The 27,138-nt window shown below is 47.4% G+C and overlaps 1 protein-coding gene across 1 annotated transcript in view; it reads right to left on the reverse strand.

Annotated features, from left to right (window-relative positions):
- Positions 1-26,618, reverse strand: part of LOC149437846 (uncharacterized) — a 39,606-nt gene extending 12,988 nt beyond the window's left edge. Inside the window, exons 1-3 of the mRNA XM_089660522.1 lie at positions 26,155-26,618; positions 21,851-21,977; positions 1,252-1,325 (exon numbers count right to left, since the gene is read on the reverse strand). Coding sequence (XP_089516648.1) covers positions 1,252-1,325; positions 21,851-21,977; positions 26,155-26,473 — 520 coding nt within the window. The 5' untranslated portion in view covers positions 26,474-26,618. The remainder of the gene's footprint in view (positions 1-1,251; positions 1,326-21,850; positions 21,978-26,154) is intronic.
- Between the last annotated feature and the right edge of the window lie 520 nt (positions 26,619-27,138).

Raw genomic sequence — 27,138 nt, forward strand, 5'->3', positions numbered from 1 at the left:
TATATCCGCTCTCCCTGGACCCTGCATTCACTATATCCGCTCTCCCCGGACCCCGCATTCACTATATCCGCTCTCCCCGGACCCCGCATTCACTATATCTGGTCTCCCCAGACCCCGCATTCACTATATCTGCTCTCCTCGGACCCTGCATTCACTATATCTGGTCTCCCCGGACCCCGCATTCACTATATCCGCTCTCCCCGGACCCTGCATTCACTATATCCGCTCTCCCCGGACCCTGCATTCACTATATCTGGTCTCCCCAGACCCTGCATTCACTATATCTGCTCTCCTTGGACCCTGCATTCACTATATCCGCTCTCCCCGGACCCTGCATTCACTATATCTGCTCTCCTTGGACCCTGCATTCACTATATCCGCTCTCCCCGGACCCTGCATTCACTATATCCGCTCTCCCCGGACCCTGCATTCACTATATCCACTCTCCCCGGACCCCGCATTCACTATATCCACTCTCCTCGGACCCCGCATTCACTATCTCTGCTCTCCCCGGACCCCACATCCAAGGGCCTTGTCTACTTCTGGCCAGGAGAATGCCCCATAACAGTCTATAGGGCTGTATTGTACAGGCATGGCCAGGGCAAAGGAATAAGTGCTGCCTGTATGAAAGTGCATTTATTCTTTAAAGGAGAAGTATGGCCAAGGCTCGTTTGGCTGCATTTCTCCTGTAGGTCACAGAGGTGCATTTAGTTCTGCACACCCATATTCAGCCAACAGCTGGCTAAAGACCACTATGTGCTGACATCACTCAGCCAGTCCAGACTCTGGAGGAATCACAACTTTAATGTTGGGATCCACCAAATTTCCTGACCGCCAGCTGCTTCACCTCTCAGCATACCACTGAAAGCCCAAGCCAACCGCTTCCATCCCTCCACAGCCAGGTGCTCAAGTGACAGCCACTACTCTCTGCTCACTAAAGACTGAGAAGTGAAGAATCAGTGGTCTTTGATCGCTCAGTTCTTTGTCTTAGAGGTGAAAGGGGACAGATGCAGCATCGGGCCGGGCTCCATTCACCTAGGTGAGTTTGTATGTATGGTTTTTTACATCACTTAGCCAGTCCAGACTCTGGAGAAGATATCAGTTACCATTTACCACACAATGAAAGTCCAGTTTCATATTTTTGTTTTTCGTGTTAGCTTTCCCTCTCAGAACTAGTCTGCATATTATTTATTGGACTTTATTGAGAATGTTTTTACTATTGATCTTCGGGTCTTTTTTATATATATTTACCTGTCATATCACGACAGTTCTTGAAAAATTCCTTCACTTCTTTTATTTGCTCTTCTGGCATCGACACCTTCATGCTAGGAGAAAATTAAAACATTAGTTAACCCCTCGCCTACCCGGCACTTATACCCCCTTCCTTACCAGGCCAATTTTCAGCTTTCAGCGCTGCCGCACTTTGATTGACAATTGCGCGGTCATGCAACATTGTACCCATATGAAATTTTGATCATTTTTTTCTCACAAATAGAGCTTTCTTTTGGTGGTATTTAATCGCCACTGGGCGCTTTACTTTTTGCGCTATAAATAAAAAAATTGCAAAAAATTTGAAAAAAAATTTTTTTCTTTGTTTCTATTATAAAATTTTTCAAACAGGTATTTTTTCTCCTTCACTGATGTGCGTTGATGAGGCGGCACTGATGGGCACTGATAGGCGGCACTGATGGGCACTGATAGGCAGCACTAAAGGGCACTGATAGGCAGTACTAATGAGGTGGCACGGATAGGCGGCACTGATAGACAGCACTAATGAGGTGTCACGGATAGGCGGCACTATTATGCAGCACTGATAGGCGGCACTGATAGGTGACACTGATGATGGGTACTGATAGACGGCACTGACTGGCATCACTGCTGGGCACTGACTGGCGGCACTGACTGGCACAACCCCTGGGCACTGACTGGTGGCACTGACTGGCAGCACTGCTGGGCTGCACTGGTGGGTGGCACTGGTGGGCAGCACTGGTGGGTGGGCACAGGTGGGTGGGCACAGGTGGGTGGCACTGGTGGGCACAGATGGGTGGGCACAGGTGGGTGGCACTTCTGGGCACAGGTAGGTGGCACTTCTGGGCACAGGTGTGTGACACTGCAGAGTGGCACAGGTGGGTGCACTGCTGGGCACAGGTGGGTGCACTGCTGGGCACAGGTGGGCGGAGCTAGTGGGCGCACTGCTGGGCACAGGTGGGCGGAACTTGTGGGTGGCACTGCTGGACACCGATCATCAGGGCACTGATCATCAGTGCCCTGATGATCAGTGCCGATCCCCGCTCTGACAACTGCCGGTTCTCGGCAGTAGTTTCCTCACGATCTGACAGCGTGAGGAAAGTGCAGCCGAGAACCGGCACTTGCATTTCCCTGTGATCAGCTTGTCATTGGACACCACTGATCACGTGGTAAAAGGCCGGTATGATTGGCCTTTTACCACATCTCGTGATCAGCTGTGTCCGTAGGACACAGCGATCACGGAGATCGCCGGGTGCGCGTCCCCTGGGGCGCGCAGGAGAGCGCGTTCTGGGGGGACGTCATATGACGTCCACCCAGAACTGGCCGGCCGCAGTGAAGCCGTCATTCGGCTATCTGCGATCGGCAACTAGTTAATGTGTATGTCCAGGCATGACCTAAACTTAAAGCCCCCTCCAAAAAAAAAAAACCCTAAAGTTCCATCTAGGTTTTACCTTATTCCCGTAGGGAGATGTAGCTTTTATTATTCCTTATAATGTCACCTCTAAGCTTGTACAATTCTTACAGGATTGGATTCTGGGAGGTCAGTAAAGTGGTCTCCAAAATTACATTTTCCAAGATCCTGGACAGTCTTTTGGGAGCTAGGACAGCAGCATTGTTTTGCGTGAAAATAATTCCATGTATTCATGTAGAAAGAGCAAGGGAGAGTGATAGATGGAGATCTATAGTTCAGCAGGCACACTGACAACCCTGCTAGGGATTTTAGTGCAGCAGAGGCAGCATTGTCAGCTCTTTATAGGAATTAGATGCTTTAGAAGAAAAGGTTCAGGATAGTTTAAAGTATATGTTATCATAAATTCTATGTGTGTGTTCACATATGTGCACTTTATAAATTATAGTCTCTATTATTTTCATGTACTTCTTCCATATGAAGTTCCTGGTTGATCCTGACAGTCATCTTTCTTCCTTGTTCTAAACTGACCACACAAAGTATAGAAGTTGATTTGAGCTAACGTGGTCAGATTTTATCATTTGGCTGGCCATTCAGAGGTACAGAGTGAAAAATATACCTTATGGCGCTTCTCCAAGCTATGTATGGAAGGAAAAGGACCTCTGTGATTAAGCCGCAGTGGGCAGGGCGAAGTGTGTCAGAGGGAATTGCCGGTACGGTGGCTGAGGCCATTCCTCAATGTTGGACTTCTGGGGTCGGTTGAGCAGCGTGCATCCTTTCACATTCATAGTTACAGGACACCGAGTAGACACACATCATGCCTGGATTGGGTAGTTTAATTCATCCACCACACCCTCTGACTAATTACAGCCTGTCCCGGCACACACACTCTCCCAATCACAGTTTCCTACTTGAACGTAATTACCCCCTTCTTCAGAAACTGCCCTTTTACGTGGGTTTTGTTTTTAACTCTCTTTTATTCTTTGGTTTTTGTGAGTATGGTAATGGAGAATATCGTTGTGCCCTTATGTTTTTATTTAGGTAATTTTATGTATCTGCAGAGTTTATAAAGAAATACAACATGGAGAAATTTGAATGTTTCACATGGATGTACTGTATATGTCTTCCCCTCCTCCTCCCCCCACCATACTGGATGAAGGACTGGAATGCTTGTTGGTTGGATTTGTTCACAGCATGGGGCTTGCTTTGGTCTCAGGTCTAGAAGGGTACACTTTCATAACCTCCGATGAAGAGAAACTATTCTAATTCCTGAAATGTGTTGGCTATCTATTTTTGTGATGAATATAGATCTATCTAGACTGTTTGCCCCGCGTTCTCTTTGTGCCATTGTATACAATATATCACTTCTACCCTGAGGATGCTATCTATGTCCATCAGATTCTAGTCTTTCACCAACCAAACACACTAGATTCCAATCAGAGTGCTTACACAGACATGGCCCCGTGCTCCTTCAGCACATCTATAGAGATTTCCATTATGCCGTAAACATCTCTGAAATCTGCAATCAACAGCAAGTTTTCTTGAGTGGCGTCATACAATCCCCACATTCCTCTGCAGAACCATCATTATGGTGCTTATCATCTTCAGGGTGTGTGTTAGTGAGTGAATTTAGTAGGGTTGCTTCACTAAAGGCAACTAGGCTTTTCACTTTTCAAGGGAATTTTTCCTCAGCCTAGTGAATTAGGCGAAGCTCTGCTGACTTCCATCATCCAATCATGTGCAAACAAAAACACTGTTTTTCTGATATTCCTGCACAAAAATGGGTTTTCTTTGCACAGTGAACTTTTACCATAATTAGAGATGAGCGAAGAAATGAAAAATTCGATTCGACTGATTCGGCGAATTCATGGACAATATTCGATTCGAGTCGAATAAATTTGCTGTGAATTTAACTTAAAAAAGGGTGTTTCTAGGCTTCAGAGAGACTTAATATTAGTGCAGAACACTGTACCTTTAATTTAAATGCCCTTGGAGTCTGCTGGGGAAGAGAAATAATACTGTCTGTCAGTATGACATGCAGATGAGTGCCGTCGATCTTAGAATCACCGCACACTTCACTCATTTGGGCAGTCACGGGGCCAAAACCAGTGTTTGGAGCCACAGTGTTGCGGTGGAGGCAGCAGCAATGGGAGGCCATACAGCAACCTATGACAAAATGGAAACCAGCAGGAGCGTGAGGAGACCTGAAAGTGGCACATGGCAGAGTGGGAGCAATGGGAGGCGGTACAGGGACCCAGGTCACACTGTGGGCCCAGCAGCAGCGTGACCAGGCGGTACGGGGGCCCATGGCCGATATGGGGCTTGGTGGCACCTATGGAAGGCCTGTAATCTGCCAGCAACCTATGACAAAATGGACAACCGCAGGAGTGTGAGGAGATTTCAAAGTGGCACATGGCAGAGTGGAAGCAATGGGAGGCCGTACAGGGACCCAGGTCACACTGTGGGCTCAGCAGCAGCGTGACCAGGAGGTACGGGGGCCCATGGTCGATATGGGGCCTGGCGGCACCTATGGAAGGCCGCTAATCTGCCAGCAACCTATGACAAAATGGACAACCGCAGGAGTGTGAGGAGATTTCAAAGAGGTACATGGCAGAGTGGAAGCAATGGGAGGCCGTACAGGGACCCAGGTCACACTGTGGGACCAGCATCAGCGTGAACAGGCGGTACGGGGGCCCATGGCCGATTTGACCTCATTCATCCCATAGTCCTGCCGACTCACGAATAGCGTGGCCTCCTCAAAGGGCCTGAGCAAGCGCAGGTGTCACACATGAGCTGACAATGGCTGACATCTAAGTTACACAGGGAGTACCTTTATCCGCTTTTAACATCAGGAAATCTGTGATGGCCTTTAGCTGTTCGTAAAGGCGGTCTAACATATGTAGGGTTGAATTACACCTTGTTGCAACGTCACAGCATGAGGAGTCGGTACGGGGGCCCATGGCAGATTACATGTCTGGCAGCAGCTATGTGAGGCCCGTAATCTGCCAGCACCCTATGTCAAAAAATTTAACACACCAGCAGTGTGAAGAGACCTGAAAGTGGCACATGGCAGCAGAGTGTGGCGATGGAGACAGCAGCAATGGGAGGCCGTACAGGGACCCATGAGAGACTCTGGACTTGGCAGCAGCATGAGGAGGCGGTATATAGGGGCCCATGGCAGATTAGGGGCCTGGCAGCAGCTATGTGAGGCCCGTAATCTGCCTGCACCCTATGTCAAAAAATTAAACACACCAGCAGTGTGAAGAGACCTGAAAGTGGCACATGGCAGCAGAGTGTGGCGATGGAGACAGCAGCAATGGGAGGCCGTACAGGGACCCATGAGAGACTCTAGACTTGGCAGCAGCATGAGGAGGCGGTATATAGGGGCCCATGGCAGATTAGGGGCCTGGCAGCAGCTATGTGAGGCCCGTAATCTGCCTGCACCCTATGTCAAAAAATTTAACACACCAGCAGTGTGAAGAGACCTGAAAGTGGCACATGGCAGAGTGTGGCGATGGAGACAGCAGCAATGGGAGGCCGTACAGGGACCCATGACAGACTCTAGACTTGGCAGCAGCATGAGGAGGCGGTATATAGGGGCCCATGGCAGATTAGGGGCCTGGCAGCAGCTATGTGAGGCCCGTAATCTGCCTGCACCCTATGTCAAAAAATTTAACACACCAGCAGTGTGAAGAGACCTGAAAGTGGCACATGGCAGCAGAGTGTGGCGATGGAGACAGCAGCAATGGGAGGCCGTACAGGGACCCATGAGAGACTCTAGACTTGGCAGCAGCATGAGGAGGCGGTATATAGGGGCCCATGGCAGATTAGGGGCCTGGCAGCAGCTATGTGAGGCCCGTAATCTGCCTGCACCCTATGTCAAAAAATTTAACACACCAGCAGTGTGAAGAGACCTGAAAGTGGCACATGGCAGCAGAGTGTGGCGATGGAGACAGCAGCAATGGGAGGCCGTACAGGGACCCATGAGAGACTCTGGACTTGGCAGCAGCATGAGGAGGCGGTATATAGGGGCCCATGGCAGATTAGGGGCCTGGCAGCAGCTATGTGAGGCCCGTAATCTGCCTGCACCCTATGTCAAAAAATTAAACACACCAGCAGTGTGAAGAGACCTGAAAGTGGCACATGGCAGCAGAGTGTGGCGATGGAGACAGCAGCAATGGGAGGCCGTACAGGGACCCATGAGAGACTCTGGACTTGGCAGCAGCATGAGGAGGCGGTATATAGGGGCCCATGGCAGATTAGGGGCCTGGCAGCAGCTATGTGAGGCCCGTAATCTGCCTGCACCCTATGTCAAAAAATTTAACACACCAGCAGTGTGAAGAGACCTGAAAGTGGCACATGGCAGCAGAGTGTGGCGATGGAGACAGCAGCAATGGGAGGCCGTACAGGGACCCATGAGAGACTCTGGACTTGGCAGCAGCATGAGGAGGCGGTATATAGGGGCCCATGGCAGATTAGGGGCCTGGCAGCAGCTATGTGAGGCCCGTTATCTTGCAGCACCCTATGTCAAAAAATTAAACACACCAGCAGTGTGAAGAGACCTGAAAGTGGCACATGGCAGCAGAGTGTGGCGATGGAGACAGCAGCAATGGGAGGCCGTACAGGGACCCATGACAGACTCTAGACTTGGCAGCAGCATGAGGAGGCGGTATATAGGGGCCCATGGCAGATTAGGGGCCTGGCAGCAGCTATGTGAGGCCCGTAATCTGCCTGCACCCTATGTCAAAAAATTAAACACACCAGCAGTGTGAAGAGACCTGAAAGTGGCACATGGCAGCAGAGTGTGGCGATGGAGACAGCAGCAATGGGAGGCCGTACAGGGACCCATGAGAGACTCTAGACTTGGCAGCAGCATGAGGAGGCGGTATATAGGGGCCCATGGCAGATTAGGGGCCTGGCAGCAGCTATGTGAGGCCCGTAATCTGCCTGCACCCTATGTCAAAAAATTTAACACACCAGCAGTGTGAAGAGACCTGAAAGTGGCACATGGCAGCAGAGTGTGGCGATGGAGACAGCAGCAATGGGAGGCCGTACAGGGACCCATGAGAGACTCTGGACTTGGCAGCAGCATGAGGAGGCGGTATATAGGGGCCCATGGCAGATTAGGGGCCTGGCAGCAGCTATGTGAGGCCCGTAATCTGCCTGCACCCTATGTCAAAAAATTAAACACACCAGCAGTGTGAAGAGACCTGAAAGTGGCACATGGCAGCAGAGTGTGGCGATGGAGACAGCAGCAATGGGAGGCCGTACAGGGACCCATGAGAGACTCTGGACTTGGCAGCAGCATGAGGAGGCGGTATATAGGGGCCCATGGCAGATTAGGGGCCTGGCAGCAGCTATGTGAGGCCCGTAATCTGCCTGCACCCTATGTCAAAAAATTTAACACACCAGCAGTGTGAAGAGACCTGAAAGTGGCACATGGCAGCAGAGTGTGGCGATGGAGACAGCAGCAATGGGAGGCCGTACAGGGACCCATGAGAGACTCTGGACTTGGCAGCAGCATGAGGAGGCGGTATATAGGGGCCCATGGCAGATTAGGGGCCTGGCAGCAGCTATGTGAGGCCCGTAATCTGCCTGCACCCTATGTCAAAAAATTTAACACACCAGCAGTGTGAAGAGACCTGAAAGTGGCACATGGCAGCAGAGTGTGGCGATGGAGACAGCAACAATGGGAGGCCGTACAGGGACCCATGAGAGACTCTGGACTTGGCAGCAGCATGAGGAGGCGGTATATAGGGGCCCATGGCAGATTAGGGGCCTGGCAGCAGCTATGTGAGGCCCGTAATCTGCCTGCACCCTATGTCAAAAAATTAAACACACCAGCAGTGTGAAGAGACCTGAAAGTGGCACATGGCAGAGTGTGGCGATGGAGACAGCAGCAATGGGAGGCCGTACAGGGACCCATGACAGACTCTAGACTTGGCAGCAGCATGAGGAGGCGGTATATAGGGGCCCATGGCAGATTAGGGGCCTGGCAGCAGCTATGTGAGGCCCGTAATCTGCCTGCACCCTATGTCAAAAAATTTAACACACCAGCAGTGTGAAGAGACCTGAAAGTGGCACATGGCAGCAGAGTGTGGCGATGGAGACAGCAGCAATGGGAGGCCGTACAGGGACCCATGAGAGACTCTGGACTTGGCAGCAGCATGAGGAGGCGGTATATAGGGGCCCATGGCAGATTAGGGGCCTGGCAGCAGCTATGTGAGGCCCGTAATCTGCCTGCACCCTATGTCAAAAAATTAAACACACCAGCAGTGTGAAGAGACCTGAAAGTGGCACATGGCAGAGTGTGGCGATGGAGACAGCAGCAATGGGAGGCCGTACAGGGACCCATGACAGACTCTAGACTTGGCAGCAGCATGAGGAGGCGGTATATAGGGGCCCATGGCAGATTAGGGGCCTGGCAGCAGCTATGTGAGGCCCGTAATCTGCCTGCACCCTATGTCAAAAAATTAAACACACCAGCAGTGTGAAGAGACCTGAAAGTGGCACATGGCAGAGTGTGGCGATGGAGACAGCAGCAATGGGAGGCCGTACAGGGACCCATGAGAGACTCTGGACTTGGCAGCAGCATGAGGAGGCGGTATATAGGGGCCCATGGCAGATTAGGGGCCTGGCAGCAGCTATGTGAGGCCCGTAATCTGCCTGCACCCTATGTCAAAAAATTTAACACACCAGCAGTGTGAAGAGACCTGAAAGTGGCACATGGCAGCAGAGTGTGGCGATGGAGACAGCAGCAATGGGAGGCCGTACAGGGACCCATGAGAGACTCTGGACTTGGCAGCAGCATGAGGAGGCGGTATATAGGGGCCCATGGCAGATTAGGGGCCTGGCAGCAGCTATGTGAGGCCCGTAATCTGCCTGCACCCTATGTCAAAAAATTTAACACACCAGCAGTGTGAAGAGACCTGAAAGTGGCACATGGCAGCAGAGTGTGGCGATGGAGACAGCAACAATGGGAGGCCGTACAGGGACCCATGAGAGACTCTGGACTTGGCAGCAGCATGAGGAGGCGGTATATAGGGGCCCATGGCAGATTAGGGGCCTGGCAGCAGCTATGTGAGGCCCGTAATCTGCCTGCACCCTATGTCAAAAAATTAAACACACCAGCAGTGTGAAGAGACCTGAAAGTGGCACATGGCAGAGTGTGGCGATGGAGACAGCAGCAATGGGAGGCCGTACAGGGACCCATGACAGACTCTAGACTTGGCAGCAGCATGAGGAGGCGGTATATAGGGGCCCATGGCAGATTAGGGGCCTGGCAGCAGCTATGTGAGGCCCGTAATCTGCCTGCACCCTATGTCAAAAAATTTAACACACCAGCAGTGTGAAGAGACCTGAAAGTGGCACATGGCAGCAGAGTGTGGCGATGGAGACAGCAGCAATGGGAGGCCGTACAGGGACCCATGAGAGACTCTAGACTTGGCAGCAGCATGAGGAGGTGGTATATAGGGGCCCATGGCAGATTAGGGGCCTGGCAGCAGCTATGTGAGGCCCGTAATCTGCCTGCACCCTATGTCAAAAAATTTAACACACCAGCAGTGTGAAGAGACCTGAAAGTGGCACATGGCAGCAGAGTGTGGCGATGGAGACAGCAGCAATGGGAGGCCGTACAGGGACCCATGAGAGACTCTGGACTTGGCAGCAGCATGAGGAGGCGGTATATAGGGGCCCATGGCAGATTAGGGGCCTGGCAGCAGCTATGTGAGGCCCGTAATCTGCCTGCACCCTATGTCAAAAAATTTAACACACCAGCAGTGTGAAGAGACCTGAAAGTGGCACATGGCAGCAGAGTGTGGCGATGGAGACAGCAGCAATGGGAGGCCGTACAGGGACCCATGAGAGACTCTGGACTTGGCAGCAGCATGAGGAGGCGGTATATAGGGGCCCATGGCAGATTAGGGGCCTGGCAGCAGCTATGTGAGGCCCGTTATCTTGCAGCACCCTATGTCAAAAAATTAAACACACCAGCAGTGTGAAGAGACCTGAAAGTGGCACATGGCAGCAGAGTGTGGCGATGGAGACAGCAGCAATGGGAGGCCGTACAGGGACCCATGAGAGACTCTGGACTTGGCAGCAGCATGAGGAGGCGGTATATAGGGGCCCATGGCAGATTAGGGGCCTGGCAGCAGCTATGTGAGGCCCGTTATCTTGCAGCACCCTATGTCAAAAAATTAAACACACCAGCAGTGTGAAGAGACCTGAAAGTGGCACATGGCAGCAGAGTGTGGCGATGGAGACAGCAGCAATGGGAGGCCGTACAGGGACCCATGAGAGACTCTAGACTTGGCAGCAGCATGAGGAGGCGGTATATAGGGGCCCATGGCAGATTAGGGGCCTGGCAGCAGCTATGTGAGGCCCGTAATCTGCCTGCACCCTATGTCAAAAAATTAAACACACCAGCAGTGTGAAGAGACCTGAAAGTGGCACATGGCAGCAGAGTGTGGCGATGGAGACAGCAGCAATGGGAGGCCGTACAGGGACCCATGAGAGACTCTGGACTTGGCAGCAGCATGAGGAGGCGGTATATAGGGGCCCATGGCAGATTAGGGGCCTGGCAGCAGCTATGTGAGGCCCGTAATCTGCCTGCACCCTATGTCAAAAAATTAAACACACCAGCAGTGTGAAGAGACCTGAAAGTGGCACATGGCAGCAGAGTGTGGCGATGGAGACAGCAGCAATGGGAGGCCGTACAGGGACCCATGAGAGACTCTAGACTTGGCAGCAGCATGAGGAGGCGGTATATAGGGGCCCATGGCAGATTAGGGGCCTGGCAGCAGCTATGTGAGGCCCGTAATCTGCCTGCACCCTATGTCAAAAAATTTAACACACCAGCAGTGTGAAGAGACCTGAAAGTGGCACATGGCAGCAGAGTGTGGCGATGGAGACAGCAGCAATGGGAGGCCGTACAGGGACCCATGAGAGACTCTGGACTTGGCAGCAGCATGAGGAGGCGGTATATAGGGGCCCATGGCAGATTAGGGGCCTGGCAGCAGCTATGTGAGGCCCGTAATCTGCCTGCACCCTATGTCAAAAAATTAAACACACCAGCAGTGTGAAGAGACCTGAAAGTGGCACATGGCAGCAGAGTGTGGCGATGGAGACAGCAGCAATGGGAGGCCGTACAGGGACCCATGAGAGACTCTGGACCTAGCAGCAGCATGAGGAGGCGGTATATAGGGGCCTATGGCAGATTAGGGGCCTGGCAGCAGCTATAGGAGGCCCGTAATCTGCCAGCACCCTATGTCAAAAAATTAAACACACCAGCAGTGTGAGGAGACCTGAAAGTGGCACATGTTTGAGGCATGATTCATGGCGGATTTAGTCAGTTGTGTCAGGAACTGGTGGTTTGAAATCCAGACTAATCCACGCCTGATTCATTTTCACAAACGTGAGTCTCTCCACACTTTGGGTGGACAGTCGTGTCCTCCGCGGAGTTACAATACCTCCTGCCGCACTAAACACGCGCTCCGATGCCACGCTACTGGCCGGGCATGACAGCCTTTCAAGGGCAAATTCAGCTAGTTGGGGCCAAAGGTCAAGTTTCGTTGCCCAGTAGTCAAGGGGATTGTCTACCTCGGTTGGCAGGGTGCTGTCCAAGTAGGCCCAAGCCTGTTGTTTGAGCTCCTGCTCCAGGTCCACCTGATGCTGCTGCTGCTGCTGCTGCGGCTGGTTAGTAGTTTCCTCACTGCGCTGGTGAAGAAAGCTACTCATCATCGACTGCAGACTGAGGCAGCCGCTGCTGGTGGAGCTGCCACTGCTCCTACCACCCCACCCCTCCCCTGCTGCCATGGCAGCGGAACGCGAGCGCACAGGGCCCACAGTGTCTGAGGATGGACGTTGGCGCACAAAGGCAGAGACCAACTGACTACATAGGTGGTTTTTATAGTACGTAATTTTGGCCTCCCTCTCAGCAGGTGTGAAAAAGGCCACCATTTTGGACCGGTAGCGAGGGTCCAACAAGGTGGACAGCCAAAAGTCATCCCTCTGTCTGATGGTTATTATTCGGCTGTCGCTACGCAAGCAACCGAGCATGCTATGGGCCATTTGTGCCAAGGAATGCGAGGGACTCCCTGCCTCCATCTCCACAGCATACTGCCACGGTGCGTCTGGGTCCTCTGTCTCCTCCTCCTCCTCCTCTACCAGATGCTCCTGCTCCTCCACTCCTGTCCGCTGAGTGGAAAAACCACCCATTTCACTCAATAATTCCTGAGCACAAATGTCCTCCTCTACCTCCTCCTCTTCTTCCTGTCCTGCCCCCACAGGGGTCATGTGGCGTTGAGATCTGTGCGCCACGTCTACCGCACCCTGACCAGCCATTGTTAACAGCATTTGTTCCAGGACGTGCAACAGAGGAATGACGTCGTTCATCCCATAGTCCTGCCGACTCACGAATAGCGTGGCCTCCTCAAAGGGCCTGAGCAAGCGGCAGGTGTCACGCATGACTAAATAAAATAAATATAATCTCATAATAATATGATGTGAATAAAGTGAATAAAGTAAAATAAAGGGGAGGGGCTCTGACGTCACGACGCCAACATCGTAGGAACGGCGAGTACTGTCCTTGTGCGCGGGCACAAAAAAATTTAAAAAAAAACGCTCTGTATTTATCTTTGGCAATGTGAGTGTGCAATTGTCAGGAGACATATTAAAATCTTTCTAAAAGGATATAAGCACCATGTGGGGATTTCTCTTCTTTTTCATGGCCTAATTCGGAGGAGCAAAGGGGAGGAAGAGGAGACAGACCCAAAATCACACGAGGGGAGATACCCATATCTATCCACTCATCCGTCATACTTGGAAGAAACTGGGAGGCCATCTAGTGGAAGGAAAGCAACACTACAGTTTACCACATCTTTAGACTTTCCATATATCCACATAGATTGGGACGATTACTTTTCAGCCTAAATAAGCATTTAGAGCATGTAATTCCAATTATCGTCTCTAGTGGTACAAGTGGACTGATAATTATTCATGATCTGCATAATTTTTAGTATTATTTATTAATATTTTTTTATATAATCAATTGGGTGTTATATACATTTTTTCATCACATATATATATATATACATTTTTCAGTGTTTAAGGCAATATTTGCTATTTTTGCACATGCATAATTTTTTGCACTCGTTTATTATCAATCAAAGAGGTTTTTCTTTATTTATTTGATTTGTGGCATAATAGATAATATTTTTTTTGAATATTACACACATCATCATTTTCCAGGTATCTCTATATTAACCACAGCACTGGGCACGTTTTTCACTTTATTCACATCATATTATTATGAGATTATATTTATTTTATTTATTTATTTAATTTATTTCAAATATACATTACAATATATATTATGTAATAATATTTTGAGGAGCGCAACACATATATTATTCTATTTTTTGTCTATTTTTCACATAATGATTTGAGTATGTGTTTCATGTGTTGATGCACCAATTTATTTAAATAATTAATTGTAAACATTCTTTAATCATAGTAGCTCACAAGTATACACTTTTTATATTATTAAGGTGTCACGCATGAGCTGCCAATGGCTGACATCTAAGTTACACAGGGGAGTACCTTTATCCGCTTGTAACATCAGGAAATCGGTGATGGCCTTTCGCTGCTCGTAAAGGCGGTCTAACATGTGTAGGGTTGAATTCCACCTTGTTGCAACGTCGCAGATCAGGCGATGCTGTGGAATTCCGTTCTGCCGCTGCAGCTCAATGAGGGTGTTCTTTGCGGTGTAGGAATGGCTGAAATGCATGCACAGTTTACGTGACATTTTAAGGATGTCTTGCAGTGGGATGGTGGATTTTAGGAACCGCTTGACAACCAGATTGAACACGTGAGCCATGCATGGCGCATGGCACAACCTTCCTTGACGCAGAGCAGACACCATGTTCTTTCCGTTGTCAGTCAACATGGTTCCGATTTTTAGTTTGCGCGGAGACAGCCATCTGTCGATTTCTCTGTTCATTACACTCAGCAGTTCCTCCCCTGTGTGACTACGTTCGCCAAGGCATACCAGGTGCAGCACAGCGTGACACCGTTGCGCCCTGCACATGTGATATGCCGGTCGGGTAATGGGACTTGGCACGGGGGTGGCGGCTGAGGACACGGCGGAAAAAGAGGTGGTAGAGGCGGACATGCTTGCTGGACCAAGGACGTGCAAACGTGGAGGCAAAAGCGTCGTGACCTGTCCAAGTTGCTGGTGCGGCTGTGCCGGCACCACGTTCACCCAGTGGGCCGTAAATGACATGTACTGTCCCTGACCGTAGTTACAGCTCCACACGTCGGCGCTGCCGTGCACTTTGGCAGAGACCGACATGCTCAAAGACTGGCCCACCATCTCTTCTACATGTGAATGCAGGGCTGGCACTGCCTTTTGGGCAAAGAAATGACGGCTTGGCACTCTCCACCGCGGCGCGGCACAAGCCATCATTTCTCGGAAAGGTGCTGAGTCCACCAGTTGGAAAGGGAGGGACTGCAGCACCAGCAACTTGGACAGGAGGACGTTCAGCTTTTGCACCGTCGGGTGCGTGCTCGCAAACTGTTGTCTCTTGGATACGGATTCCAAGAAAGACTGTTGACGGAATCCGAGAAGAGGAGTAGCAGGAGAAGGAGCATCTGAACGAGCGGAAGATGCCAACGAGCGACAACTCCCCTCAGCAGAGGTGTTGGAGCCTTGACTGGCTGATAGAGGGCGATTGACGACGTCGGGTGACGGAGCAAGTAACGGAGCGGGTGATGGAGCGGGGGCTGGGGCAGGCAGAACCGCCGTATGTTTATCACGGTTTTCCCAGGCCACCGAATGGTGACGCTGCATATGCTGACGCAACGCTGTAGTCCCAACATGGGCCCCCTGGCCACGCTTGCATTTCTGGCCACATAGTCGACATACGGCTACGTTTACTTCCTCGGGCGGCTTGAGGAAAAATTGCCACACCACCGAGTAGGAAACTTTGCCCCCGCTACTCTTCACTGGCTGACTGCTACTTCCTCCGTGCGCACCGGCACCACTACTGGCCGTGGTGGTAGGCTGCAGTGGAGCTGGTGCTCTACTCCGTGGACGTTTGGCTCCACTGACACTGATGCGACCCTGCTGCTGTCTCCTGGGCAACCCACCGACTGTTTTGCTCGCTGCCAAGCTGCCACCCTCTTCTCCTGATGATGCGGAAGAAATTGCCTGATGACGACGAGGCTGCCAAGTGCGATCAACCTCCTCATCATCAAGTAGGGTCTCCGCCTCACTACTAGCCCCCTCGGCTGCGTCTGGGTCAGGAGACAGACCTGTCTCTAGACCGGCTACCGAGCCACTCTCCTCGCCAGTACTTGTTCGCTTGGCTGCTGAAAAGGCCGATGTCTCCCCCCGTTCCTGACCGCCCTCTGTTAGCTCTTCCTCACTGTACAGTGGGGCTGAGCCCACAGCATGCGATACTTCGCTTGGTGAGGGAACAGCAAAGGACAGGGGCAGGTAGAGGACACGTGATTTCAGTGGGCTTGCTCCCGGGCCATGCCAACTAACGGTTGTGTCTGACGTACCCACCGACCGTTGGCTGTAGGTGTCAGAGGTGACCTGGGAAGAGGAAGACGACCGAGCCAACCAATCAATGACGGCAGGGTTGTCGGTGGAGACACGACCGCTGGATGACACCGGGAGCACTGGCCTCTGGCTGCGAATACTGCTGCCTCGACCCCTTCCTCTGCTGCCACGTCTGCTCGCTCCTAAAACATTGCCTCCTCTGCCACTCCTCTGCATGTTGTCTGACATACTATTTAATTCAACGATTAGGTGTCCCTGAGTAACAATTCTCTGGCACTCAGTAACAATTCTGTCTGTCCCTGAGTATGAATTCTGTGGCCCTGAGTAACAATTCTGTGTCTGTGCGAGTAACAATTCTGTGTCTGTGCGAGTAACAATTCTGTGTCTGTGCAAGTAACAATTTTGTGTCTGTGCGAGTAACAATTCTCTGGCACTCAGTAACAATTCTGTCTGTCCCTGAGTAACAATTCTCTGGCACTCAGTAACAATTCTGTCTGTCCCTGAGTAACAATTCTCTGGCACTCAGTAACAATTCTGTCTGTCCCTGAGTATGAATTCTGTGGCCCTGAGTAACAATTCTGTGTCTGTGCGAGTAACAATTCTGTGTCTGTGCAAGTAACAATTTTGTGTCTGTGCGAGTAACAATTCTCTGGCACTCAGTAACAATTCTGTCTGTCCCTGAGTAACAATTCTCTGGCACTCAGTAACAATTCTGTCTGTCCCTGAGTATGAATTCTGTGGCCCTGAGTAACAATTCTGTGTCTGTGCGAGTAACAATTCTGTGTCTGTGCAAGTAACAATTTTGTGTCTGTGCGAGTAACAATTCTCTGGCACTCAGTAACAATTCTGTCTGTCCCTGAGTAACAATTCTCTGGCACTCAGTAACAATTCTGTCTGTCCCTGAGTAACAATTCTCTGGCACTCAGTAACAATTCTGTCTGTCCCTGAGTAACAATTCTCTGGCACTCAGTAACAATTCTGTCTGTCCCTGAGTAACAATTCTCTGGCACTCAGTAACAATTCTGTCTGTCCCTGAGTATGAATTCTGTGGCCCTGAGTAACAATTCTGTGTCTGTGCGAGTAACAATTCTGTGTCTGTGCAAGTAACAATTTTGTGTCTGTGCGAGTAACAATTCTCTGGCACTCAGTAACAATTCTGTCTGTCCCTGAGTAACAATTCTCTGGCACTCAGTAACAATTCTGTCTGTCCCTGAGTAACAATTCTCTGGCACTCAGTAACAATTCTGTCTGTCCCTGAGTATGAATTCTGTGGCCCTGAGTAACAATTCTGTGTCTGTGCGAGTAACAATTCTGTGTCTGTGCAAGTAACAATTTTGTGTCTGTGCGAGTAACAATTCTCTGGCACTCAGTAACAATTCTGTCTGTCCCTGAGTAACAATTCTCTGGCACTCAGTAACAATTCTGTCTGTCCCTGAGTAACAATTCTCTGGCACTCAGTAACAATTCTGTCTGTCCCTGAGTAACAATTCTCTGGCACTCAGTAACAATTCTGTGTCTGTGCGAGTAACAATTTTGTGTCTGTGCGAGTAACAATTCTCTGGCACTCAGTAACAATTCTGTCTGTCCCTGAGTAACAATTCTCTGGCACTCAGTAACAATTCTGTCTGTCCCTGAGTAACAATTCTCTGGCACTCAGTAACAATTCTGTCTGTCCCTGAGTATGAATTCTGTGGCCCTGAGTAACAATTCTGTGTCTGTGCGAGTAACAATTCTGTGTCTGTGCAAGTAACAATTTTGTGTCTGTGCAAGTAACAATTCTCTGGCACTCAGTAACAATTCTGTCTGTCCCTGAGTAACAATTCTCTGGCACTCAGTAACAATTCTGTCTGTCCCTGAGTAACAATTCTCTGGCACTCAGTAACAATTCTGTCTGTCCCTGAGTATGAATTCTGTGGCCCTGAGTAACAATTCTGTGTCTGTGCGAGTAACAATTCTGTGTCTGTGCAAGTAACAATTTTGTGTCTGTGCGAGTAACAATTCTCTGGCACTCAGTAACAATTCTGTCTGTCCCTGAGTAACAATTCTCTGGCACTCAGTAACAATTCTGTCTGTCCCTGAGTAACAATTCTCTGGCACTCAGTAACAATTCTGTCTGTCCCTGAGTAACAATTCTCTGGCACTCAGTAACAATTCTGTCTGTCCCTGAGTAACAATTCTCTGGCACTCAGTAACAATTCTGTCTGTCCCTGAGTATGAATTCTGTGGCCCTGAGTAACAATTCTGTGTCTGTGCGAGTAACAATTCTGTGTCTGTGCAAGTAACAATTTTGTGTCTGTGCGAGTAACAATTCTCTGGCACTCAGTAACAATTCTGTCTGTCCCTGAGTAACAATTCTCTGGCACTCAGTAACAATTCTGTCTGTCCCTGAGTAACAATTCTCTGGCACTCAGTAACAATTCTGTCTGTCCCTGAGTAACAATTCTCTGGCACTCAGTAACAATTCTGTGTCTGTGCGAGTAACAATTTTGTGTCTGTGCGAGTAACAATTCTCTGGCACTCAGTAACAATTCTGTCTGTCCCTGAGTAACAATTCTCTGGCACTCAGTAACAATTCTGTCTGTCCCTGAGTAACAATTCTCTGGCACTCAGTAACAATTCTGTCTGTCCCTGAGTATGAATTCTGTGGCCCTGAGTAACAATTCTGTGTCTGTGCGAGTAACAATTCTGTGTCTGTGCAAGTAACAATTTTGTGTCTGTGCAAGTAACAATTCTCTGGCACTCAGTAACAATTCTGTCTGTCCCTGAGTAACAATTCTCTGGCACTCAGTAACAATTCTGTCTGTCCCTGAGTAACAATTCTCTGGCACTCAGTAACAATTCTGTCTGTCCCTGAGTATGAATTCTGTGGCCCTGAGTAACAATTCTGTGTCTGTGCGAGTAACAATTCTGTGTCTGTGCAAGTAACAATTTTGTGTCTGTGCGAGTAACAATTCTCTGGCACTCAGTAACAATTCTGTCTGTCCCTGAGTAACAATTCTCTGGCACTCAGTAACAATTCTGTCTGTCCCTGAGTAACAATTCTCTGGCACTCAGTAACAATTCTGTCTGTCCCTGAGTAACAATTCTCTGGCACTCAGTAACAATTCTGTCTGTCCCTGAGTATGAATTCTGTGGCCCTGAGTAACAATTCTGTCTGTGCGAGTAACAATTCTGTGTCTGTGCAAGTAACAATTTTGTGTCTGTGCGAGTAACAATTCTCTGGCACTCAGTAACAATTCTGTCTGTCCCTGAGTAACAATTCTCTGGCACTCAGTAACAATTCTGTCTGTCCCTGAGTAACAATTCTCTGGCACTCAGTAACAATTCTGTCTGTCCCTGAGTAACAATTCTCTGGCACTCAGTAACAATTCTGTCTGTCCCTGAGTAACAATTCTGTCTGTCCCTGAGAATGAATTCTGTGGCCCTGAGTAAGAATTCTCTGGCACTCAGTAACAATTCTGTCTGTCCCTGAGTAACAATTCTCTGGCACTCAGTAACAATTCTGTCTGTCCCTGAGTAAAAATTCTGTGGCCCTAATAACGTTTCTGTGGCCCTAAGTAACAATTCTCTGGCACTGAGTGAAAATTCTGTCTGTCCCTGAGTATGAATTCTGTGGCCCTAACTAGCGTTTCTTTGTCCCTAAATAACGATTCTGTGGCCCTCATTAACAAGTCTGTGTCCCTGAGTAATGGTTCTCTGTCCCTAAGTAACTTCTCTCTGTCCCCAATTCTCGTTTCTGTGGCCCTAACTCTGTCCCTGTCCCTAGTACAGAGCGGTCTGCCTCTGTTCAATGACTGCAGGCAAATGAAGATTTCCAAAATGGCCGCTATATATACCTCGACCATTACACAGTGCTGGCTGGCTGGCTGCTGATTGGCTGATGCGATCACATGTCGTTGAGGAATGCATTATGGGGCAGCGCGCCTTGTCTGCGCGCCTTCCCCGACATCCCCGCTCCGTCGCCGCACATGTCAGCCGCCATTTTCGGAAAAATTTCGATTCGCGCGTCCGAATTAGGCTGTTTTTCGGATTCGGCACGAATCGAAATTTTTCCGATATTCGACTCGAATTCCACTTCGGATACTTCGATTCGCTCATCTCTAACCATAATCACAAAGCTAAGAGGAAATGTCCTTGTAAATCAAGCAGCCTATTTCCCTTCAGTAAATCAACCCCAGTGTGCTTTCAGGTGCATTTTGCTTACATGTGTTATAATTTTCAAAAGATTCCTTCACAGTTCTTTGACTTGTATGTGACCAATTGTTAGCTACATTTGACCTCCTTCTGGCCCACTTTTGACCTATATCTGACCTTTAGTCAATTGCCTTCTTACATGTACTTGAACCCTTCTGACTTGCAGTTGACCTCTCTTTGACCTACAGCTGATCTTCTTCTGACCTGCAGTTGGACTCTTATGATCTTTAGTTGACCTTTTTTTTTATTGTGCAGTTGAACCCTTCTGAACTGAATTGAATTCTCTCTGACCTGCAGCTGACCTTCTTCTGACCTGTATTTTACCTTCTTCTTGCCTCACATAGAACACTTCTGATCAGCAGTTCACTTCTCTCTGTCCTGAATTTGACCTCTTTTTGAGCTGCAGTCAACTATTCTCTGACCTACAGTTGAGCTCTGTCTGACCTGCAGTTGACCTCCATTTGGCCTGAAATTAAACCCTTCCTTCCCTGCAGTTCACTCCTCCCTGACTTGCTGTCAGGGCCTGGATCTGAACCTGTGACCTCTGCTATGTCGGGTAATGTCTCTTCTTGCTCAGCCACCAGAAATGCTAGACAGCCAACTGGACAATCGTTCAGATAATATTGGCTTGTACCTTGTTTCTCGTGAGTTTTTAACTCTTTGTTCCTCTCATGAACTATTTTAGCCATGTCTCTGTACTTCCTGTTTGCCAGATTATTGTGCTCTCCTCAGCTCCCATCACTCCCACTTCTGTCTGTACCTCTGCTATCACTCGTTACCGACCTATGGCTTGTTCCTCGACTACGCTTCTGCTTGTTCCCAACCTTCGACCACTTGTTACTGACTTTTGGTTTGTTCACTGAATACACTTCTGCTTGATCCCTACCTGCTGTAACTGCTACTGGACTCCGGCTTGCTCATCTCCTGAGGACCACAACCTGGTACTAACACACAGCAAAACCAATATCCACCATCAGGACCTCTGGTGAACAACAATTAGTACTTAGACCCTGCACCTCAGGTGAGCCCGTGTCATCCGGCAGGGTGACCTGCTTGTTCATTCATTGATGTAAAACCTTTATCTCAAAAGGAAAAAAAAACTTTTACTGTAACTGCTTATAAAGTGTTAGTTGGTGAACTTCAATTTGTTAGTCAAGTCCATCTAAATCTAATACATCTTACACTCCCCACCACCCAGACAATGCTGCTGCCCATAAGTGCCCCCTGTGCTCCTTCATCCAAAGTGGGGGCACTCTAATAACTGATGCCACCACATCTAATGATTGGCAAGCTGCAATATAATACATTTTTGTTTTTAGGGTAATACCTTTAAGTTATTTAGTATCTAGATTTGACGATGCAGCAACAATCAATGTCAGGTGCTAGTAATAATATTTTGTGACATTAGCGGTATAAATCTCTCCATGTGTCCATACCTGTATACAAATATGGGGACAATAAAATCCGTGTAGTTTGGTGTTAGGTCAGAATCCTCTACCTTTGACATTATCTGAACAAAATCCTCTGTCCACTCCACCTCCTCATTCAGAGGAAGAAAGTTCCCTGCAAAGAAAGAAAGACATGATTATGAGGAATAATACAAATGTTCCCCAATACCTTCATCTTTATAACGTCTCATCTCTGGTAACATTGACTTTCCATTGGCTGAGTTACACGTAACTATAGGAATCCTGTGTCTGCTCTGTCTTTACTGACCTCTCCTTTTGCATGTCAGTTGATTCAAAGAACGTCTTGCATCCTGAGTCACTGACCTTGAATGAGTGTTCAGATCAAGAATTCCTACTTTGCTTTATATTCACTTGCTACATGCTTGTTCCAGGCTAGTCAGTCAGATCATAGTTAATCCAAATGCAGCCAAGAGATCAGCAGTGGGAACTCTCCTTACTTCACTCTGGACCGGGCTGCTTTATGAATAGGCTGAAAAAAATGAACCTTGTGTTCAATGAACATGTACCAAACAGGGGAAGACTGACCATTTGGGAACTCAGGCACTGCCTGAGGGCCTGGGTTCAGTAGGGGGCCCCATGAGATGCCCCTGGTACCTTTCATAGACTTTTTTGGGTGCGGTTTGAGTGTGGGCAAGGACACAGGGGCCCCATGATCCCCTATTGCTCGGGGGCCCCATGAGTTGTCAGTCCGCCCCTGGTACCAAACAAGCAAAAAATAAACAATCAGTTTGGTGGGGAGCAGTAATTGTATTAATGCTGTAAGGTCAACATTAAAAATCCAAAATAGGTGACGAGAGAGTGGAGCTGGAATCAAATGGAGATAACCACATGAAAGGTGTGTTAGTGTCACTGGACCTAGGACACTGATATGGTATAGTCCATAAAACGTCCTCAGTGATTAAATGTTTATGTTGTGGCAGCCGGCTGCAGGAGCTAGAAGCTGCTCTGTGGAAATCCAAGAAGAGATAAAAAGCGGCCCCATCTGAGTGTAGTGTTACTATAAACAGCTTTATTCGCAAAGATAAAAAACACTTTCAGAAAGAAAAATAGTAGCAAGCATGTGTACCCCTCTGCTGGGTTTGGTTCCGGCAGCTGTGAGGAAGGGCACAGCTGTTGGTTGCTCTGGTGGTTCCCTAGATGGATGGATGAAAAAAACAACCCATCTGGCAGATAAAATAGCTCTACTATACAGTATTTCCTGTATGTGTGTATTTAGATATCCTACCAAGTTTCAGTTCTGTTTAATGCACTTCAACCAGAATCCACGTAGCACATCACTGGTCCCTTGGGATTACAGTTAGAGATGAGCGAATTATTCAAAAATTTGATTCGGCTGATTCGCCGAATTTGCGGGAGAAATTCGATTCGATGCAAATTTATTCGCTGCGAATTTAACTAATTAAAAGGGTTTCTAGGCTTCAGAGAGCCTTTATATTAGTGCAGAACACTGTACCTTTAATTTAAATGCCCTTGGAGTCTGCTGGGGAAGAGAAATAATACTGTCAGTCAGTATGACATGCAGATGAGTGCCGTCGATCTTAGAATCACCGCACACTTCACTCATTTGGGCAGTCACGGGGCACGACGAAGAAGAAGAAGAAGAAGAATGAAAAGAAGAAGAAGAAGAATGAAAAGAAGAAGAAGAAGAATGAAAAGAAGAATGAAAAGAAGAAGAAGAAGAATTAAAAGAAGAAGAAGGAGAATGAAAAGAAGAATGAAAAGAAGAAGAAGAAGAATGAAAATAATAAGAAGAAGAAGAAGAATGAAAAGAAGAAGAATGAAAAGAAGAAGAATGAAAAGAAGAATGAAAAGAAGAAGAAGAAGAATGAAAAGAAGAAGAAGAAGAATGAAAAGAAGAAGAAGAATGAAAAGAAGAATGAGAAGAATGAAAAGAAGAAGAATGAAAAGAAGAATGAAAAGAAGAAGAAGAAGAATGAAAAGAAGTAGAAGAAGAATGAAAAGAAGAATGAAAAGAAGAAGAAGAAGAATGAAAAGAAGAAGAAGAATGAAAAGAAGAAGAAGAAGAATGAAAAGAAGAAGAAGAATGAAAAGAAGAAGAAGAAGAATGAAAAGAAGAATGAGAAGAATGAAAAGAAGAATGAAAAGAAGAAGAAGAATGAAAAGAAGAAGAAGAAGAATGAAAAGAAGAATGAAAAGAAGAATGAGAAGAATGAAAAGAAGAATGAAAAGAAGAAGAAGAATGAAAAGAAGAATGAAAAGAAGAATGAAAAGAAGAAGAAGAAGAATGAAAAGAAGAATGAGAAGAAGAATGAAAAGAAGAATGAGAAGAAGAATGAGAAGAATGAAAAGAAGAATGAGAAGAATGAAAAGAAGAAGAAGAAGAATGAAAAGAAGAAGAAGAATGAAAAGAAGAAGAATGAAAAGAAGAAGAAGAAGAATGAAAAGAAGAATGAAAAGAAGAAGAAGAAGAACGAAAAGAAGAAGAAGAAGAATGAAAAGAAGAAGAGGAAGAATGAAAAGAAGAATGAAAAGAAGAATGAGAAGAATGAAAAGAAGAAGAAGAAGAATGAAAAGAAGAATGAAAAGAAGAAGAAGAAGAATGAAAGAAGAAGAAGATTGAAAAGAAGAATGAAAAGAAGAAGAAGAAGAATGAAAAGAAGAAGAAGAAGAATGAAAAGAAGAATGAAAAGAAGAATGAGAAGAATGAAAAGAAGAATGAAAAGAAGTAGAAGAAGAATGAAAAGAAGAATGAGAAGAAGAATGAAAAGAAGAATGAAAAGAAGAATGAGAAGAATGAAAAGAAGAATGAAAAGAAGAAGTATTCCAGTACAGCAAAAAGTGTATCTGCAGAGAGCTCCGCTATTTCTGACAGTTCTCTGACAGTTCCTTCACATTTACAGCGGTTGAAACATTGTATCTATTTATTTCCGAATAAAAACATCTGTATCCTAAATGGAAACAAATAGATACAATGTTTCAACCGCTGTAAATGTGAAGGAACTGTCAGAGAACTGTCAGAAATAGCGGAGCTCTGCAGGGACACTTTTTGCCGGCTGTAGAAGGGATGAAAATCGGACGATCGGGGAAAATTCGATTCGTGCATCCGAAGTTGGCTAATATTCGGATTCGGCACGAATCAAATTTTTCCTGAAATTCGAAACAAATTCCACTTCGCCATGTTCGATTCGCTCATCTCTAATTACAGTATGTTTCCTAAAGCCTATTCTGTATTACTTTATTACTCCCCCTGTCAGGGGCGGACTGACAACTCATGGGGCCCCCGGGCAATAGGGGATCATGGGGCCCCTGTGTCCTTGCCCAAACTCAAAAAAGCCTATGAAAAAGGTACCAGGGGCATCTTATGGGGCCCCCTACTGACCCCGGGCCCTTGGGCAGTGCCCGAGTTTCCAAATGGTCAGTCCTCCCCTGCTCCCCGTTATCAAGGCTCAAGTCTTATATCACCCTAAATATGTAAGGAATAAATGAAATAACCAATATTAATTATGATGTCTAATAATTGTGTAGCCTGGCTCAGAGCAGACCCAGGACACACGCTCCTTTCAGAAGCTCACATGGAAACAATGGTAATCATTTGCTGCTGGAGATCCCAATGAGAGCTGCCTGCATGGAGAGTGTTTGAAAAATCTTTTCCTGCATCACAAACAGCCAGGTCTGGATGAAAAGCAGAATCTAGGAGAGGTGTCCAGTATACTTCTCAAAGCTTTATTTTTATCTTGGCTAATGTGCCCCTTTAGATTCAGGACAGCTCAGTGGAACAAAATAAAAAAATATATCACTAAAGCCGGCTATAGATGAATCAAAATTCAGCCAGTTTCAGCAGGAACTGGAACGAATTTCGATCCATCTATAGGCAGGCTGGTTGTACTGAAGTCAATTGATCAATTAACTTTAGTGCAACCAACCTGTTGGGTTTTTTGTACAATCACTGGCTATAGACTGCCAGAATACAATAGCGCAGTAGGAGGGATTCCCCCATAAGCACTGACTATGTTGATGGGAGAATTGAGCATTTTTCTTTCCTTCAACCCATGGCTGAAGGAAAGAAAATTGTAAAATGAATGGCCTGCCTAAGCATGTACATGCAAGAGACTTTGTAACTTTTTCCTATTAAAGGAACCCTGGTTGGGTATTTTTGATTATTGTGACCCCTTTCCATCATTTCTAGTCCTGGTGTCACAAGGATGTCTCTGGGAGAGGATTTCTCCTTAAGTAATTCAGATTCAATTAAAAATTACATATAGAATTGGGCTGTAAGTATTAGAAATGAAAGGGGCAGGTTGGCATCCTACCCAGCTGAGCGTAGATGATGGCCTCTTCATTTTTCCTCTTCCTTCCAAACCCTCTGTTGTCCACAATGGTGATGGTATCAGTTAGTACATAGGCATTTCTCCTGTTCGTAATAATGGTGCCACTTGATCCTGTCTTTGCGTACATCTGATACTCCGCTGTGCTGAGGGTGTAGAAGCAGGAATTAACAAAAGCTGATTTTCCATGGCCAGCATATCCAAAGAGCTGCAGGAGCACCCTGGTGTACTGATCATTCTTGGACTGACTACTGGGAAGGGTGAAGTTGATGATCTCTTGTTGTTTGTCTATAGGTCCCATCATAATATAAAATTCCCCAATGCCTTCTCTCGTTCAGTTCTGGTTCAAGTGTGGTATTTCTTCTATTTCAGGGTTATACGTAGTACAAAGCTTCTACTTTATGTTTCGTTTTCCTGGATATTGACTAATGGATGTGTACATAATAAAGGCTTCTGTTGGCATATGTAAGAGACCTGTTCTATCTTACAAACAAGTCTAAAGGTCATAGCCACTTGTTAATATTTAACAATATTTATTATTTTAAGTAGCTACTGGAAAATTTTAATGATACGATTGCAAGAAGTGGAAGTTGAACTGCAGGTGGACACTTGCTAAGAATCTTCCTCTCTATAGGTCTTGGTGACCATTATCTCCTGTATAGGAAGTGATAGGAAATCCTAACACTTTGAGTTGTCACTGGAACAGGCAGTGTGGGGAAATCTTTCAGAGAAGACACCTATTCTGGAGACAATTGTCTAACAGGAGACATCATCTACCTTCAGGGCCCATTCATACTTAAAGCCTAAGTTTACAATTCAAAGTAAATAAAAACAAAGGATAAGCTCAAGGGACATTATTGACTTCCAAAGAAATGTGTCCTTTGTGCTGTTGTGCTTCATTTAGCGAAAATCTTTTCTTCTAATGCTCCTCCCTACCTCTGCCACCATAATATTCTGGTACGATAGAAG

This window comes from Staurois parvus, unplaced genomic scaffold (genome assembly GCF_062004578.1).
Source record: "Staurois parvus isolate SC_StPar_1 unplaced genomic scaffold, SC_StPar_1.0 ptg001252l, whole genome shotgun sequence".
NCBI classification, from domain to species: Eukaryota; Metazoa; Chordata; class Amphibia; order Anura; family Ranidae; genus Staurois; species Staurois parvus.